The sequence below is a fragment of the Epinephelus fuscoguttatus genome, linkage group LG12 (genome assembly GCF_011397635.1).
Source record: "Epinephelus fuscoguttatus linkage group LG12, E.fuscoguttatus.final_Chr_v1".
Lineage (NCBI taxonomy): Eukaryota > Metazoa > Chordata > Actinopteri > Perciformes > Serranidae > Epinephelus > Epinephelus fuscoguttatus.
This window is the reverse complement of record NC_064763.1, coordinates 585,680-602,297: the sequence shown is the minus strand read 5'-3', so window position 1 is coordinate 602,297 and position 16,618 is coordinate 585,680. Positions and strand designations below refer to the sequence as shown.

Below are 16,618 nucleotides of genomic sequence, written 5' to 3'. Positions count from 1 at the left end.
ATATAGCAACACACCTGAGTCGCACAATTAACCAAATGCATTTTCTGCTTAAAACCACATTTTGTTCATTAAATACCAAAAACATTCTCTACGTACACCAGCTCTATCAACACACAGCAAGCCTGACTCAATTAATCATTCCCCTAAAGTACATGTTTCTATCCAAGAGGAAGTCAGACCTTACACAGCAACGTTCAAAATACTAACAGTTAATGACATTACAAAAACTGTATTACTGTTCATGTTTCATCTCTGCTTGCATACAATAGACAATATGAAGTCCATTGTTTTTTAAAATACGGTTTCCTTTTGATGTAAACCACTCTATATTTTTTTTAGTGTTGAATTTGTGCATTTTGTCAATGTACTATCTACTTTGTACTACTATCTATGTACTACTATGTGAATAAGTCATTTTTACTTTACAGAATGTACAATTAAAATAAAATTGTGAGTGACAGAATTAGTGTGTAGTGAAGCTCAATTAGCAACATGGAACTGCTGCCAGTGATCAACCAAAAATAGAACATATCTGGCCTTTGGTTCCAAATGTGTAAAATTAAAATACACAAACACAGTAAAAAGCCAGCATCTGCCTGACAGCAATGGACAACTCTCAACCGCTTGAGGACAGGTGTAGGATGCTTTGGTGCAGCAATGCAGAAATGGGGCCTTGCGGACAGTGCCCACTGCAAATGCAGGGATCAATTACAAACTGTAGAACATATAATAAGCAGCTGCCCCATATACCGGCCACCGAATGGCGATCATGGTCTTATCAACCTGGATGATGACACGCTGGACTGGCTTGCATCAATGGAGCTAACGGTCTACGCCAGAAGAAGAAGAAGAAGTAAAAAGGCACACAAGAGAAAAAACACAAAATTGCACAGTTTCAGACAGTCCTGGTTCAGATACTCCTCTGTCCTCTTCCTCTCTCTCGTCCAGCAGTGGACAGTAACGAAGCACATTTACTTAAATACTGTACTCAAGTACAGTTTTTGAGTATCTGCACTTTACTTGAGCATTGTTTTTTGGAAACTTATTTCTTTGACTCCACAACATTTACAAGACAAATATGGTACTTTTGACTCCACTACATTTCTATGAGGGCTCTCGTTACTCATAACATTTGCTGTGAAGTCAGCAGATTACTCTTTTTTTCTATAATGCAAAAGTCCATAAACTGTGATCATGCAGTTCTGTGTGTGGTCTGTATGTCGAAGTGGTGGCCTCTATCTTTTGCATGTGCTACTCAGATTGGACAGCTCATTGGTGGTTACAGGTAGAGAGGCTATTACTATGGCTAACGGCAGATTCCCCCTTTTGTCCTTTTGTTTGTGTTTCTACGGGCATTTCTGTAGGCTTTGGAGCATATTCAACAGGCTTTTAATTCTACAGATTCTACAAGCAAGTGCTATTCCCCTCTCTTGTCCAGAATTACTTCTTTCTCTCTCTGCTCCTCTGTGTTGTTCTGCATCAACATGGAACAAAATCAGTCCAAAAAGTCCCCTTTTTACTGTTGATATGTTGATATAACTGAACCCACCTGGCTGAGACATCTGGGTCTGTCTCAGATTGACTCTGGAATCAGTTGTGGTTGATCTATTTTAAATCTCAAATAAGTCGTTTCTCAATGTTTCAATCATCTGTATATTAAAAAAGGTTATCAGCTACTTCAGTATCAATTTTGAGCTTCTGCTAATGCAGAAATAGAGGCTTTATACTGAATGCATATTGTGTGAAACAACATGAATTGTGTTAATAGTGTTGTCCACAACAGACAGGTGTTGTGCTATTTGTGTTTAGAGTTTTGAAAATTTGTCCGAAGATTGGACAAAAAGATGCTAGTGATTGCAAAAAACTGTAATACAACACGAAGAGATACAGTGGTGGAAAAAAGTTTTTGGACACCCTTAAAATTTTACACAATCTCAAATATTATCATGAAATATTTGTGGAAAAATCTTTTTTGTGTTTCAAAAGGTGTGGCTGCATTAGACAGATACAAACAAATACAAATTATATTTTTTTGTTTATTGTTTACAAGAAAAACTAACAAAACTAAATTCTTGACAGTTTCAATATGTCAGTTCTCAACATTGTCGGTATCAAAGTCAACAAATAACAGAGAATGTGTTCAAAACTGAACAAAAAATAAATAAACCATCACATCATCAAATTAATATTTAGTAGTCCTGCCACTGGCACGTAGTAGAGCTCTAATCCTGGCTGGCATGTTCCCCACGAGCCTTTCACACTGTTGAGGGGTAATCTTGTCCCATTCTTCTTGAATTACTGCTTTTAATTCTTCTAAATTCTTTGGTTTATGCTTTGAAATAGACCTTTTGATAATCCACCACAGATTTTCAATGGGGCTCATGTCCGGGGATTGAGCTGGCCACTCTAAGACCTGGATACTGTGCTCCTGCAGCCAAGTTCTACTGGCCTTGGATGTGTGGCAAGGGGCATTATCTTGTTGAAACATCCAGTTTTTACCTCGACGGAACAGTGCACGCGTAGAAGGGAGCATGTGGGTTTCGAGAATGGTACAATACTTGGTAGAGTTCAATGTGCCATCACAGACAGTGAGATGACCAACACCAGCAGCACTCATGCATCCCCAAACCATGATACTGCCTCCACCATGCTTGACAGTAGGTACTGTACATGCTGGAGATAATGCTTCGCCTGGCCTTCTGCGTACCCTCACATTAGCAGGAGGAAGATAAAGCTGGAAACTGGACTCATCTGACCACAAAATTTTCTTCCAATTCCTGGCTGTCCAGTTCTTGTGTGCCTGGGCCCAACGACGCCAGGCTAACCTCTGTCTCTCATTGATCAGGGGCTTCTTGATAGCCTTGTATGACCTTAAGCCATGATCTAAAAGTTGGCCACGTACAGTGTGGGTGGAACACTGGACACCAGTTTGGTTTGACCACTGCTGCTGAAGCTCCTGTGATGTCATTCGGCGGTTTTGCCTGCACATGCGGATCAGGATGCGGTCATTTCTTGCTGAAGAAACCCTTGGACGCCCAGATCTTGGTTTGTCTTCCAAGCTGTTGGTTCGTCTGTATTTCTGCAGAGTGTATCCAACTGCTGAAGGACTGCATCTGCACTTCCTGGCTATCTGGCTGCAGCTGTACCCTTCCTGGCTGAGAATCTTTATCTTCAGGCGTGTTTCCTGCGTTAGGTTCCTTGTTTTAGCCATTTTTGTGTCTGAAGAACTTTCAAATGTGCTGGCTTTATGTAGACACGAAGCTTGGCAACAAAAATTGTGTCTTTTAATAAAAAGAACGACCTTCATCACTGGTACCAAAATGACCCAATACTCAAAATTTCTTATGTATTTTTATGGAACCAATCAATTTTAAGTTTTTAATGGCTTTTTTAGGATTTATTTAGTATTTTGGCTGTGACTGTACTAAAAGAAATTGCACTTGAAGACCTAAGAGTGATTCTTAATGCAATATTTCACAAATGCATGGGGTGTCTGAAAACTTTTTTCCACCACTGTATTTGCATATTCTAAATTAAGTAGGCCTGTTTGCAGCTAATTTAGATGTAGAGTTTTACATTGTTTATATCTCTCTGCCTTTGCATCACTATATTAGGGTGACCATATTTTGATTTCCAAAAAAGAGGACACTCGGCCAGCCACGACATAGCCTACTTAAATGATACTTGCAGTTTACTCAAAGATGCCTTATAATTTTAATATATTTAAAATTTATATGTATGGATAGAAAATTCAGTTATATTACAAAATAATATCTCTCAAACAGAAATTCAGATAGGTCCCAATAGGGACACATACACACACTAGAGTGTGGCGATCTGAGCCCAATGGTACCCGACGGGTCAGCCGGGTTTGATCATAAATTGTATTTGGGCTCGGGTCGGATTCGTTCAGCTTTCAGTGAAAATGTAGTGTAAAAATAAATAAAATCCTATTGTCTGTCCTGTTTATTGTTTGGGCACTGTTATTTACGTGACAACACCTGAAAATAACACACACAGACACATTGGCTGTTTGTTTCTACCTCTCCCCTCTCTGGAAGTCTCGGACCTCCAGCCGCCCGCCACCGCCTTGATTAAACGCTGAAAATAAAATAAAAGAGGGAGACAGGTTTTTCCTATTTTATCTTATTTTGTTATATTTCTCCCTCTCCTCTCGCTAGAAGCCTCGGACCTCCCGCCGCCCGCTCCCATCTCAAACACGGAGGTCTCCCTCTCCGCAGCTGAGCACACGGCGCATGCCCGGCCTGTTAAATAGCCTGTTACCACTGTGTGACACAAACTCAGTGCCTTGGTCATTAAATAATGTCGGGCTCGGTTCGGGTTCGGACAGAAATATGTGGCCCGTGCCGCACTCTAACACACACACACACAAACACACGGAAAACCGGACATTATCATCAGTTTATAAAAACCCCCAGACGCCCCTGACGCCCCGGACGGGACGTGAAAAGTGGACATGTCCAGGCAAAAGAGGACGTTTGGTCAGCCTACACTATATCTAAAAAAAATCTAAGTGTGTGCTCCATTACAAAGACGTTTAAGTGTAAGGAATTAGTCACAGGGATCTCGATCTTCAAAATCAGCCCTGTTCCAGTACAGTTAAATGATACCTCAATATGACACCTCAAGATGTTGCCAGTGGAAAAGCTAAATACATTTTATACCTCTTCTAATATGTTGTATGTACTAATATGTACTGGTAAAACTGTAGGTTTTACAAAATTTTACAGTGACATTCTCCACATATTGCATAATTTCTCAGGGACTCCCTCAGAACTGAAACATTTTATTAAAGTCCCACTGATTTTCACACACCTGAGTGTGTGAAATTTGTTCTCCGCATTTGACCCATCCCCTGAGGGAGCGGTGAGCAGCAGCGGTGCCGCGCTCGGGAATCATGAGTTGTTTCTGAAAGACTTTATTTGTAGTAACAGAATAATCTGAAAGACTTTATTTATAGAAACAGAATATGGTAAAGAATGTGGGGTCATAGAAGGGGGACATGCATTAAATAGCTGTGCAGGGATCTGCATGAACATATCAGGATGAGTTAAGTGGATTTCAGTACCTCCAAAAACCACTGGCCTGCGTTTAGAGATCGAATCTCTGTCCAGTTGAAGGAAGAGGCATCATCATACTGTCTGGCCGGAAAGACCTTACTAACATCTGTGGTTCTTCTCAATGTGCGGTCTCGCATGAGGAAGGGAACAGCATCCACACTGCAAGAAACAAAATCAAGAAAATGTTGTACTTTGGAACTTTGTGGTTTAGTATATTTTGTAAAATGAAATATCATAATAATCTAACATCAAAACAGCGGAGGTGAAATGAGCTGATGATCACCTCACATTGCGAGGTTTAGCTGCATCTGTCTTCTTATGTGCACTGTAAATGTTTCTACCAAACAACCCACATGTTTATCAGCTGTGGGATGTACATTTTGAATTTCAGAGCATACCATCACTTCATTTAATATGTACAACCCAGTAGGGATGGGAGTTGATAAGATTTTATTAATACCAATGCCATTATCGATTCTGCTAATCGGTCAAATTCTTTATCGATTCTCTTACTGATTCCTGATCAATTTTCTGTGTGGAAAAATGTGGGCCTACACAGATTTTCAGCATCAGTGCAACTGTTTTATGGGTAGATGGGTCAAACAAAACTTAACTCTCACCCAGATGACAGCAGTTTGTGTCCCCTAAAAAACACAGAAGTCACCGTTTATTTAACGCAACATAACTCAATAACTTCTGTATGTCGATTATGTACTTGCATCAGTAATGTGATGTATTTATGCACTTTACTTTAACCCAAAACATGATATTTTTTCTAAACCTAACTAAGTAGTTTTGTTGCCTAAAACTAGCCGCTACCGTTTGACAATGTTAACTACATGTTTCACCCAGGAGACAGCAGTGCCACACATACAGACACTGAAGGGTGCGGCTTAATAAGATGTCAAAGGCTGTTGTTGCCATCAGTACCACACACTGAGGGGTGTGTCACAGCTTTGGTATTTAATGACCTAAGATGAGAACATGTGTTATTATTACGAAGGATATTTACTTTCAGTAATAAACGTGTTGCTCGGTTGGGAAGCAGTGGCACTTGTCATAGATTGTCAAATACATGGCATTACCGGAATTTAAGCCACTGTTGCTTAAAATGATATTTCAGATTATTGCTGGTGTTTCCACCCTTACTCAAAAATATAATTTTACAGACATTACAAGCAGCTCTGCTGTCATCTTTCGTTGTGAATGAAGTCACACTTCAGACCATTTCTTCATCTCCATCATAACTACATCATGTTGCAAGTTTCCAGCAGTGTAGACACACGAGTTTCACATCATTGTTTGCAATGTGCAAGTGTTAGAAAAACATGCTGGCATTGATAAAAGGAACTGTCAAGCTTGAAGCATATGATTCTGGTCATTTGGACAATTTGAACCAGTGGTCAACTGGAACTGATTCTCAATTCCCATCCCTATAACCCAGTATCAAAATGTTATTAATGTGTGGCTAATAACCTGATAGTGACGTCAGCCTCCAGGGAACTAGCCCCATGCTGCAGGGCTCTGTTAAAGGACACCATGGTGTTTTCTGGGGCCAGCTAGAGCAGAGAGGAGACTACTGTTAGTCACTATGTGAAGAAGACCTGCATAAGTGATAGAAGTGATAGATTTATAATAGGGCATTTAATATGGTAGAATTACCAATTGAAAATACATTTGTGTGAAATGATTACTACTTCTTGACTACTTCTTTATGATGCATATCTACACCACACACACTGAAATTCGTTGTGGCACAACACTAGTTTTTACTTAATTCCTGAGGATTTAAAGCTATAACATGTCAAAGAGAGAATTATACTGGAACTGGAAATCAAAAAACAAAACAAGCATTGCACAATGGAGCCTATCCCAGCTGACATTGGACGAGAGGCGGGGTACACCCTGGACAGGTCGCCAGACTATCGCAGGGCTGACACGTAGACACAGACAACCATTCACATCTACAGGTGTGAGTGTGTGTGTGTGTGTGTGTGTGTGGGGTAATTGTACAACCTATTTACCTGAGTGTCCCACCACCAGCAGTATTAATTTTGTTTTTATTTCTTTTCCAGGACAGGAGCTTGTGCAGTGTGTGGCAGACTTCCCCGGTGGTGGTGTCCCCCTCACTCCGTTTAATTTGGTGTGGCATGTGGTGGTTTGGTTTGTAGTCATTTTTCTTTGGTTTGAGTTGTCTCTTATTTTTGCTTTAGTCTGTCCGCCGAGCTAAGTACTAGCCCTGTTCCTGTCATTTTGCTATTTTCTACCGCAATAACCAGCATGGTCTTTATTTTGACACCTGGGCCGTATATCTTGTGACATCCTTGTGTTCTTTTAAAACTTAGTGAATTTTTTATCAATAAACATTTGTTACTATTTTTGGAAGTCCCTCTCACGTCCTATATTTTTAGTGTAACGAATCTGTGTGACCTTCTGTTAATAAGGGTACTGCTCAGAGTGTATTTTCTGGGGTGCAATTCCCCAGGTGGCGTTGTCGGGACAACAATTTCCCTCTGCCCTCCATTTGACCACGCCTGCCTCTATGCTATCCTATTTTGCTGCATTACAACCTGTAATTTAAATGTATTTAATTTGGATTTTAGGAAATGGGCCTACACAAAATGGTGAAATAGGAAAACCCAAAACTTCCTAAAAAAATAAAAATCTGAAAAGTGGTGTATGCATTTATCTCCTTTGCGATGAAGCCCCGAAGTAAGCTACTAATAACCTGCAGAAGTCACATAATTAGTTAAGTAAAGTCCACCTGTTTTCAACCAAGTGTCACAAAATCTTAGTACATACAGTATATACCTGTTCTAAAAGGCTCCAGAGTGTGCAGCAGCTCTGTGCAGCAGGATCCGGGGCTACAGACCTCTGCAGATAGCAGACTGTGAACAGAGCATGTTTCTATGTGTATTTCACTGTGTTTCTGACCTCCAAATAGCGGCGAACTTTGGTGTGTTTCTTTGCCATATCAACTTATAACCAGGGGTGAGAGGAGGCTGGTACAGTCTGGTACTCTGTACCACGAACAGATTAAGTACTGATGTGCAGTACCAGGAAGAGGGGACAGTAGCTGTCTGCCTAAAGCAGTTCAGTAAAGTTAGAAAGATAAACATGGACTTGAACTTCCTGGATCAAAATCTCAAGCGAAACGTTGTTAAAACACAAACAAAGCTTCTTTCTAACCAAGACAACAAGCTACATCATCAAAACAATCCTTGCTCTGAGCTGGACAAATAATGTTTTGTCTGTGAGCACAGCCTGCTGTGAGACGAGTGCACAGGGACTTTACAAAGTACAACACCTTAAAAAGAAAACACAAAAATTTAATAACTTCACTCTTATAGTAGTGTGGTGCCCTCAAAATCAGTTCACACATCAGTGGTTTCCTGTTGGTTATACTACATTACTTAGTTTGAAAAAAATGTAGATTTGCATAATTTCGGAGAAAGGAGGTGATGAAGGTACAATGTACTTAAATGTACTTATGCCTGGTACACACTACACGACATTTCTCACCATTCTGACAGTCATTATGTCACATTACACGATCGTGGAGTCATAAAATCGTGCTGTGACTTGGCCGACAGACATGATACACATGATGGTCCACACCAATCATCCCCGGTCATCTTTCATGATGTGTGTGATGTCATTGGGTTATTTTTGTCCTATTTTTATTATTATTACTATTTCAGTCACTGTGTCTGTTCAGGGGCCAGCTGAAATGTTGTAGTAATGTAAAAAAGTGCCAGCAGATGGCAAGTGCTACATTTGAAGTACATACTGTCACGCCCTGGCCGGATAGTTGAGTTACCTTTTTCCCAGTGTTCTTTGTCTTCTACTTCCTGTTTTATTTTGATACGTACCTCCTGTCTCATTTCAGGTCCTTCACTTCCTGCCTTCGTGTGTCTCCCTCTTGAATGATTATCTGCCCTGCCCCAATGTGCTGCAGCTGTGTCTCACTGTCTCTTCTTCCCCAGAATATTTAAGCTGCGGTCGAAAAGTCCCTCCTGTCGTATTTTCCTAACCTCTTTTCCTTGACCTCAATGGAAAATGTCACAAGGTCAAGGGAAGATGTGAAGGAGAATTCATAAGGACTTAGGAAAAGACAACTGCGGTGCTGAGAGAATCCGACTGCACTTACACTGGGCTACATAATGATGCGATGGCGGATGTTATTGACGTGGGTCTGCTGTGGTGAAACTACAATGTTCTGAAGATGGACTACAAAAAGTGCATCTTAGATAATGCGCCCGTACGTTCTCATCGTGTTGTTTCATGCAGGATATATAAACGTGGACAACACGGTGAAAGATATTATTTAATTTCTAAGGTCGGAATTGGATTAAAAAAAGGAATATAGGCTACCAGCCACAAACTGAAACAAAATGATGCATACATACATACAAACTGAGCATATGTTACGGGTGCGTGTCCCCTCCGTCCACAGCTGTGTTCAACTTGTGTGTTTTATAACAGGATAAACAAATACTAAATACATTATTTTGTTTTTCCGTGTGAATAAAAAAATAATGGAAATCCACGTGCTTTTTCCATTTTCTTCTTCAAATGGACAATTGGATTAGAAATTAGACCACAACCAGTAACCAACTTGTGTTTGGCCTTTATTGCTATATCAATATTACGTGCCCCTACTGCATAGATAGATAGATAAATAATAATATTAATAATAAAAGTGAAAAATAATAATAAAAGTGAGGCTGCTGTGCCTCATGCGTAAATGCGCACAGCAGCTCTCTCTATGGGGAAAGCGCTTATTGTTTCTGCTGCAGGGTCTCGCTGCAAGTATTTAATAACCTCAAGCGGATATCTTTTAACGTCACAGTCTTTTGTACAGTGCCCTATTCTCTCTTTTTGTTATGATCCTTCCACTGTAGCTCAGCGACCAGCTCTTATCATGGCTGCCACTTACATACTTCTGGGTCATTTCACTCAGTTAGGAACCTTCCTAAGCAAAAAAGACTATTCGACCGCAGCCTTAGTCTCAGTGTTCCCTTCCTTCTGTGCAAGTTCGTCTCGTTCCTTGTGACAATGTTCAAGCCTTTTGTTCCCTTGTGTGACTAATTAGCCGTATAGTTCCCAGACCTGCTTTTTTGTATGCTAACCTAGCCTTTAGCCTGCCGATTTGGACACTGTTGCCTTGCTTGTGATAACCTGTGTACCGACCGCTTTTCTGATTAAAGGACTGTTTTTTTTTTTTTTACATTTTGAGTCTAAGCCTGTGGTTCAGTACCTGACACGTACGCAAACATACAAATAACTAAATCCCCCACAAGTTCCTGCAAATGTTTCACAATAAAAGCCTTTTTAGAAAATGAAGAGATTCTCTCAACCGAAGTAATAAGGGGCTTTAATTTTACACAGATACAGGAAGTGTTGAGTTTGAAATGACAGCATGATGCATTAACTTCTTCAAGGAAAACGGGAGCGGATTAAAAATAAAAATATAAAAATACAGAGGGAATAATAAATAACAGCCCATTTAAAATGTAGTCTGTTTCAAATGAAGCTGATAGCCTCTGCAGTTGTGGTAAGTATTTTTTTAATTTTCTTACTTTATGACGTCTCCATTATGAAGAAATAACATTGTTTACTAGCTTGATACTAATGGCAGTACTCACTGGATTGCGAAAGTGCTTCTGTTGTTTCATGCCAGCATTTTCCTTTTTTACTCTGTGGTTAAGTCGTTAGAGACTCTCTGTGTTCCTCTGCTTTTTATGTCTGGACCTTCCCGTTCACAAGGGGCTTGAGACGCCCCCGTTAAGGACTCTTATCCTGAAGCCTCCTTAAGGAATCTGATCCCATTTGATTCCCCTTTGAACCTCTTGCGACCGCATTTTGCTGACGTTGACCCCAGCAGGATGCAAATCCTGGGCCTTCCGCGTGGAGGACAAGTGCTCTAACCACTACACTAGGGAGGCCCCAGATATCTCTGTGTTTCTATTGGTCATAATGATGGCTGTGACGGGAACAAGAAAATCAAACATTTTTTGTCGAAACATCATGAGGCGTCTCAGACACTGCGACGGTAACTATGACACACTACATGAAATGAAATGATGGATTATCGTGTGTCTTTGTCGTTCACATCAAGCTAGCAAACAATGTTATTTCTTCATAATGGAGACAGACATAAAGTAAGGAAATTAAAAAATAGTGGCAGGGCTTTTACTTACTACAACAGGGTCATCCCTATGTTTCCCGGGTTCTATGTTTCCCGGGTTCTATATTCCCCGCTTACCACCCAAAAAGGTTCTGTGTTTCCTGGGTTCTATGTTCCCCGCTCAACCAAAAAGGGTTCTATGTTTCCCGCTTGGTTGAGTGGGGAACATAGAACCCGGGAACCATAGAACCTTTTTTGTGTAAGTGGGAAACACAGAACCTTTTTTGCAGGGTTAAGTGGGGAACATAGAACCCAAGAAACATAGAACCCGGAAAACATAGATACGCTCCCACCACAACTACAGAGGTTACCAGCTTCATTTGAAACAGACTACATTATAAACGGGACATTATTTATTATTCCCTCTGTATTTTTCTATTTTTACTTTTTATCCGCTCCTGTTTGCCTTGATAAAGTCAATGCATTGCACAGTCATTTTAAACTCAACGCTTCCTGTATCTGTTTCAAATTAAATGTCCCTTATAACTTTGGTTGAGAGAATCCCTTCATTTTTTAAATAGGCTTTTATTGTTAAACATTTGCTGGAACTTATTGTGGAGGATTCAGTGTCTATGTTTGCATATGGTCCTTCAAATGTAGCTCCTGCCATCTGCTGGCACTTTTTACATTACTACAATAACATTTCGGCTGGCACGTGAACAGACACAGTGACTGAAACAATAGTAAAAGTAATAAAGATAGGACAAGAATAACCCGATGACATTACACACATCGTGAAAGACAACCGGGGATGATTGATGTGGACCATAGTGTAGTGCGTCATGCCTGTTGGCCAAGTCACAGCACGATTTTATGACTCCACAATTGCGTAATGTGACATAGTGACTGTTGGAACGGACAGAAATGTCGTGTTGTGTGTACCAGGCATAACATCTGTTTTAGGTGGAGCTTTCAATTCATATGGAATGCTGGATAATTTAATGAGTAATCATATCATATTTTAATTCTTAAATGAAGGTAAAATCTAAATCTGCAATGTAACCAGTAACATGTCTCTGTCAGGTACATGTAGTAGGAGGATGTTTTCCTCTTAAGTATGAAGTACATGGTAAGTGAGTATTTTACCGCTGAGTTGCATATTTTTGAGTAAGAATCAGTTAGAATAGCATCAGGGCAGCATACACTTAAAAACTGCTAGTGTGAAGACCGAAGGAGGCTCCCCAGAGGGAGTGATGGCAGTGCTTGCTTGGTGAATGCAACTCTGATGGGACAGTGCATCCAACATGGCGGCCCCCAGCTGGTAGACTCCAGACCCAAAAACCACATCTCACTGGACATAAAACTTTTTTTTTTTCCTACTGGACTATACCATCAACCAACCTGAAGCACCTAGAAGAAAACACTGACGATTATTACAACTGATTCAGACTACGCTAAAAAGGGGAAATCCAACTCCAATCCAAATGCCAAACGTCTCCGTCCAGAGTCAGTCCCCAGCCCGGACACCTCACCATCCTCATCCCCCAAACCACCGTGCAGCACAGAGGTGAGCGACATTCTAATCTCCATTGAAAATAAACTTAGAGGACTTGACAGCAGAATTGTGCTGATTGAGGTTTTACACAGGGAATTCCAGGCACTTCACCACAGCCTGGAATTTAGTCAAGAACAGATCGAAGGGGCGTCGGTGGCTTAGTGGTGGGGCCGGAGCCCCGTGTGCGGGGCTGTTGCTGTGGCGGCCCGGGTTCAGGTCCAGCCTGTGGCCCTTTGCTGCATGTCATCCCCCTCTCTCTCTCTCCCCCTTTCACGCTTGGCTGTCCTGTCCATTGGAGGCAAAGATACCCAAAAACATATCTTAAAAAAACAAACAAACAAAAAAAAAAAAACAGATCGAAACACTCATCAAAGAAATAACTCATTAAAACAGTCTGTTAAAACACCACTCAGCTCACCTTCATCACAGCCAAAAACAAAACCATGAAAGAGAACATTCTGGACTTGCAAACACACAGCATGAGGGACAACTTGGTTTTCGCTGGCATCTCAGAACAAACCCCAAACGACCCCAAAAATCTGTTAAGGAAGTCATGATCACATAGTTTAAACTACCCACAGAAACAGTCAACACTTTTCACTGTGTGCAGCGTATGGGCTTAAAGAACATCAACAACAGACCATGACCGATGGTTGCAAAGTTCGAGCACTATAAACGAAAAAGAACTAGTTCAACAACAAGGCAGACACCTAAAGGGAAAAAACTATGGACTGAATGACCAGTTCCCCCGGGACATCTTACAACGACACAACCAACTACAACCAATCCGGAAACAACTGATGAAAGAAGGCAAAAGAGCAGTTATCTCAGTGGACAAACTGTACATAGATGGACAGTAATTCCATGATAAGGACATGACCCCCTGGCTCTTCTAGACCCCTCATAACCTACTGCATGGACCGCGGAACGCATCTGAGCAAGGGGGGGCCATAATTTCAAGTCACGCAAAGGTGGTGGGGGGGCATATGCATTGAAACAGACAATATCATTGATGTATTAAATAACATTGCGGAGCACTTTTTTTATTCCGATGCCACACAGTCACATCTACAGTACACGCATGAACACGAACACATGCTTGCTCAGATTAACCCCTCTGATCCCACTCTAACATTCACACACAACAGGCCAAGCCTATTTACTGATGAGCAGAGCCGCACACACAGACACACACACCCATACACACACACACACACACAACAACAACAAAACAAGTGCAGCTGCGCAGTTACTGAAAAATAACCAGAATGCTGAATTTCTGACCATTACCGCCTGCAACCACAATGTGTGTGCCACTCCCGCCCGCTCCCGCAAAACTCTGAGAATTTATGCCCACACAATAATAGAAATGCATTGATTTTGTGTCTTCTCCCATCCCGCAGGAGAAAACACGTCATTTTATAGGCTATAAGGACAAGGAGATTCATGGGGTTGTTTGTTTCGTTTCCCTGGTCTGCATGTCTTTTGACGCACTGGTCAAGAATAGCGCTCCTATTTCGTTGTTTTGATTTAGTTTTTAATGAAATAAAGGCTGTTTCATTTTCTGTTCTCCTCCTCTGTATTTATTTATTTTTCTACCTTTATATAATCACGCAGTGATTGAGGTTATGGCAAGCCCAGCGCCAGGATGAAGTTACTGAGGGGGCGGTTAAAAATTAGAAGGGGGCAAATCTTTATTATGCAACATATAGGTTCACACAGTGAGTTATAAAGAGCGCGCAGACATGCGTAATAGTCACGTGTAATGACAGCTCGTCGCCGGTGAAACACAATAAACTGCACGTCTTCTTTCATGTTTGTCTCATGACAGATGGAGCTGACAGACAGACAGACAGACAGACAGGTGGCGCAAGCGGCAAATTGGTATGAAAGCTGATTCAGGGCATATTCGTCCATTTATGAATAAATATGGAGTGGAAACGCTCATGCATGTGCACCAAGTTCCTGTGTTGACATCCTGTCGCTAGGCTACATCTTTTTCTTCTTCTTTTTCTTCTTCTTCTACTGTTTAATGGGGACCCACAGGACCCAATCCCAATGCAGTCCTCTATGTCAGAGTACAAAAGTTACCCAGGCCATGGCCCCCCTGGCCCCCCCAGTACGGCGGTCTATGACCTACTGTCTCCCACAGCCACATTGACATGAGCGTTTTGTGTCTATGTGGCAGCATTCTTTTGTTTGTGTCTTCCTGTTTACATGTTGGGTGGTCAGTCTTGTTGTGCTATGTGCCTTATATCAAACTGTATTTTCAGCCACACACACACACACACACACACACACACACACACACACGCACCACCACTAATACATAGGATTTTATAGTTACATAACATGTCATCATCACTTAGATTCGTAACATGGAATATCCGTGGAATTGGTTCTCAAACAAAAAGGGTAAAAGTTTTAAATCATTTAACTAAACTACAATCAGATATATGCCTCTTACAAAAAAAAACATCTTTCAGATTCAGACCATAATAAATTAAAATCATCACAATTCAACCACTTGTTTTCAGCTACCTACAACACAAAACAAAGAGGTGTATAAAATAAAAATACCTAATTTGTCCATAACACCACCATTACAGATGTTTTATCATCATTATCATATCAAACAACAATAACCCACTAACAATCAGCAATGTGTATGGTCCAAACACAGATCAGCCATCCTTCTTCCGTATTTTTTCCCCCCTCCATTTCAAACATCTCCGATTGTCCAATTATAATAGGAGGCGACTTCAACACAGTTATCGACCCATCAGCACTAACACTGCAAAAAATAAACGTACTTGGCAATCCACAGAAACAGTTAATGAGTGATTTTGGTCTTGGTGATAGTTGGAGACTGCAACATCCAACTGCTAGAGAATACTCATTCTACTCACCAGTCCACCATTCGTATTCTTGCATTGATTTTTTCCTCACCAGCAACTCAATCATATCTAATATCTCAGAGTCAAAGATTCACCCCCATCATAAGTGATCATACCCCTGTTACATTTACTTGGAATAGAATCAGTCCACATAAACTGATCACCAGATGGCGCTTTAACACAGCTCTCCTCACAGACCCCGAATGCGACAGTTGTATTAAAAGAGAGTGAGCATCCTTCCTAGACATGAATGATTCCCCAAAGTCATCTCCAACCCTTCTGTGGGAAACAGCAAAGGCAGTATTAAGAGGAAACATAATCTCATTCTCTGTTTATAAGAAAAAGAAAGAAAAGGAACAAGAAGTCAAACTGGAACAAAAAAAATCACAAGACTTGAAAACATCAATGCAAGCAGCCCATCAGAGGAAACCCCGAAATAATTAAGACAATATGAATTTCAACTAAATGAAATTATGAATCAGCAATCTCAATTCTTGATACACAGACTTAGACAAGAAAATTTCCACCAGAGCAATACATCGGGCAAATACTGAGAGGGACCCAGCTGCAGACATGATGGTGGACATGGGTGCTGCCATATCCATACTGGAAGTCCATGTCCGGAAGTTGGTCTGTGTGTGTATTATTCACTGAAGAAGAAGACAACGGAGAAGACGAAGAGAAGAATGCAAACAATACACGCACAACTAAGAGAAAGAGCTGTAAGGGAATGAGTTTTAATTATTAGAATTAGACAACTTTATTGTCATTGTACATTGTGCAACGAAATTCTGTTTGGCACTTAGCACTAGCAGTACTAGCTAGTAGCTAGTACTAACATAGAGTATCAAGCCGCTGCGTTTATACGCGCCGTCATCATTATATTTTAACACGTGTGTTATGTTCTCTAAGATGCAATTCTACGTAATGTATCGAATCATAAGGGGGACGTCTG

The 16,618-nt window shown here is 40.9% G+C and overlaps 1 protein-coding gene across 3 annotated transcripts in view; it reads right to left on the bottom strand.

Moving 5' to 3' along the window:
* gdpd5a (glycerophosphodiester phosphodiesterase domain containing 5a) overlaps positions 1 to 16,618 on the bottom strand; it is a 169,796-nt gene that overhangs the window by 18,408 nt on the left and 134,770 nt on the right. For all 3 annotated transcript variants that reach the window (XM_049591536.1, XM_049591535.1, XM_049591537.1), the window contains exons 9-10: positions 6,558 to 6,640; positions 5,090 to 5,240 (exon numbers count right to left, since the gene is read on the bottom strand). In XM_049591536.1, coding sequence (XP_049447493.1) covers positions 5,090 to 5,240; positions 6,558 to 6,640 — 234 coding nt within the window. The remainder of the gene's footprint in view (positions 1 to 5,089; positions 5,241 to 6,557; positions 6,641 to 16,618) is intronic.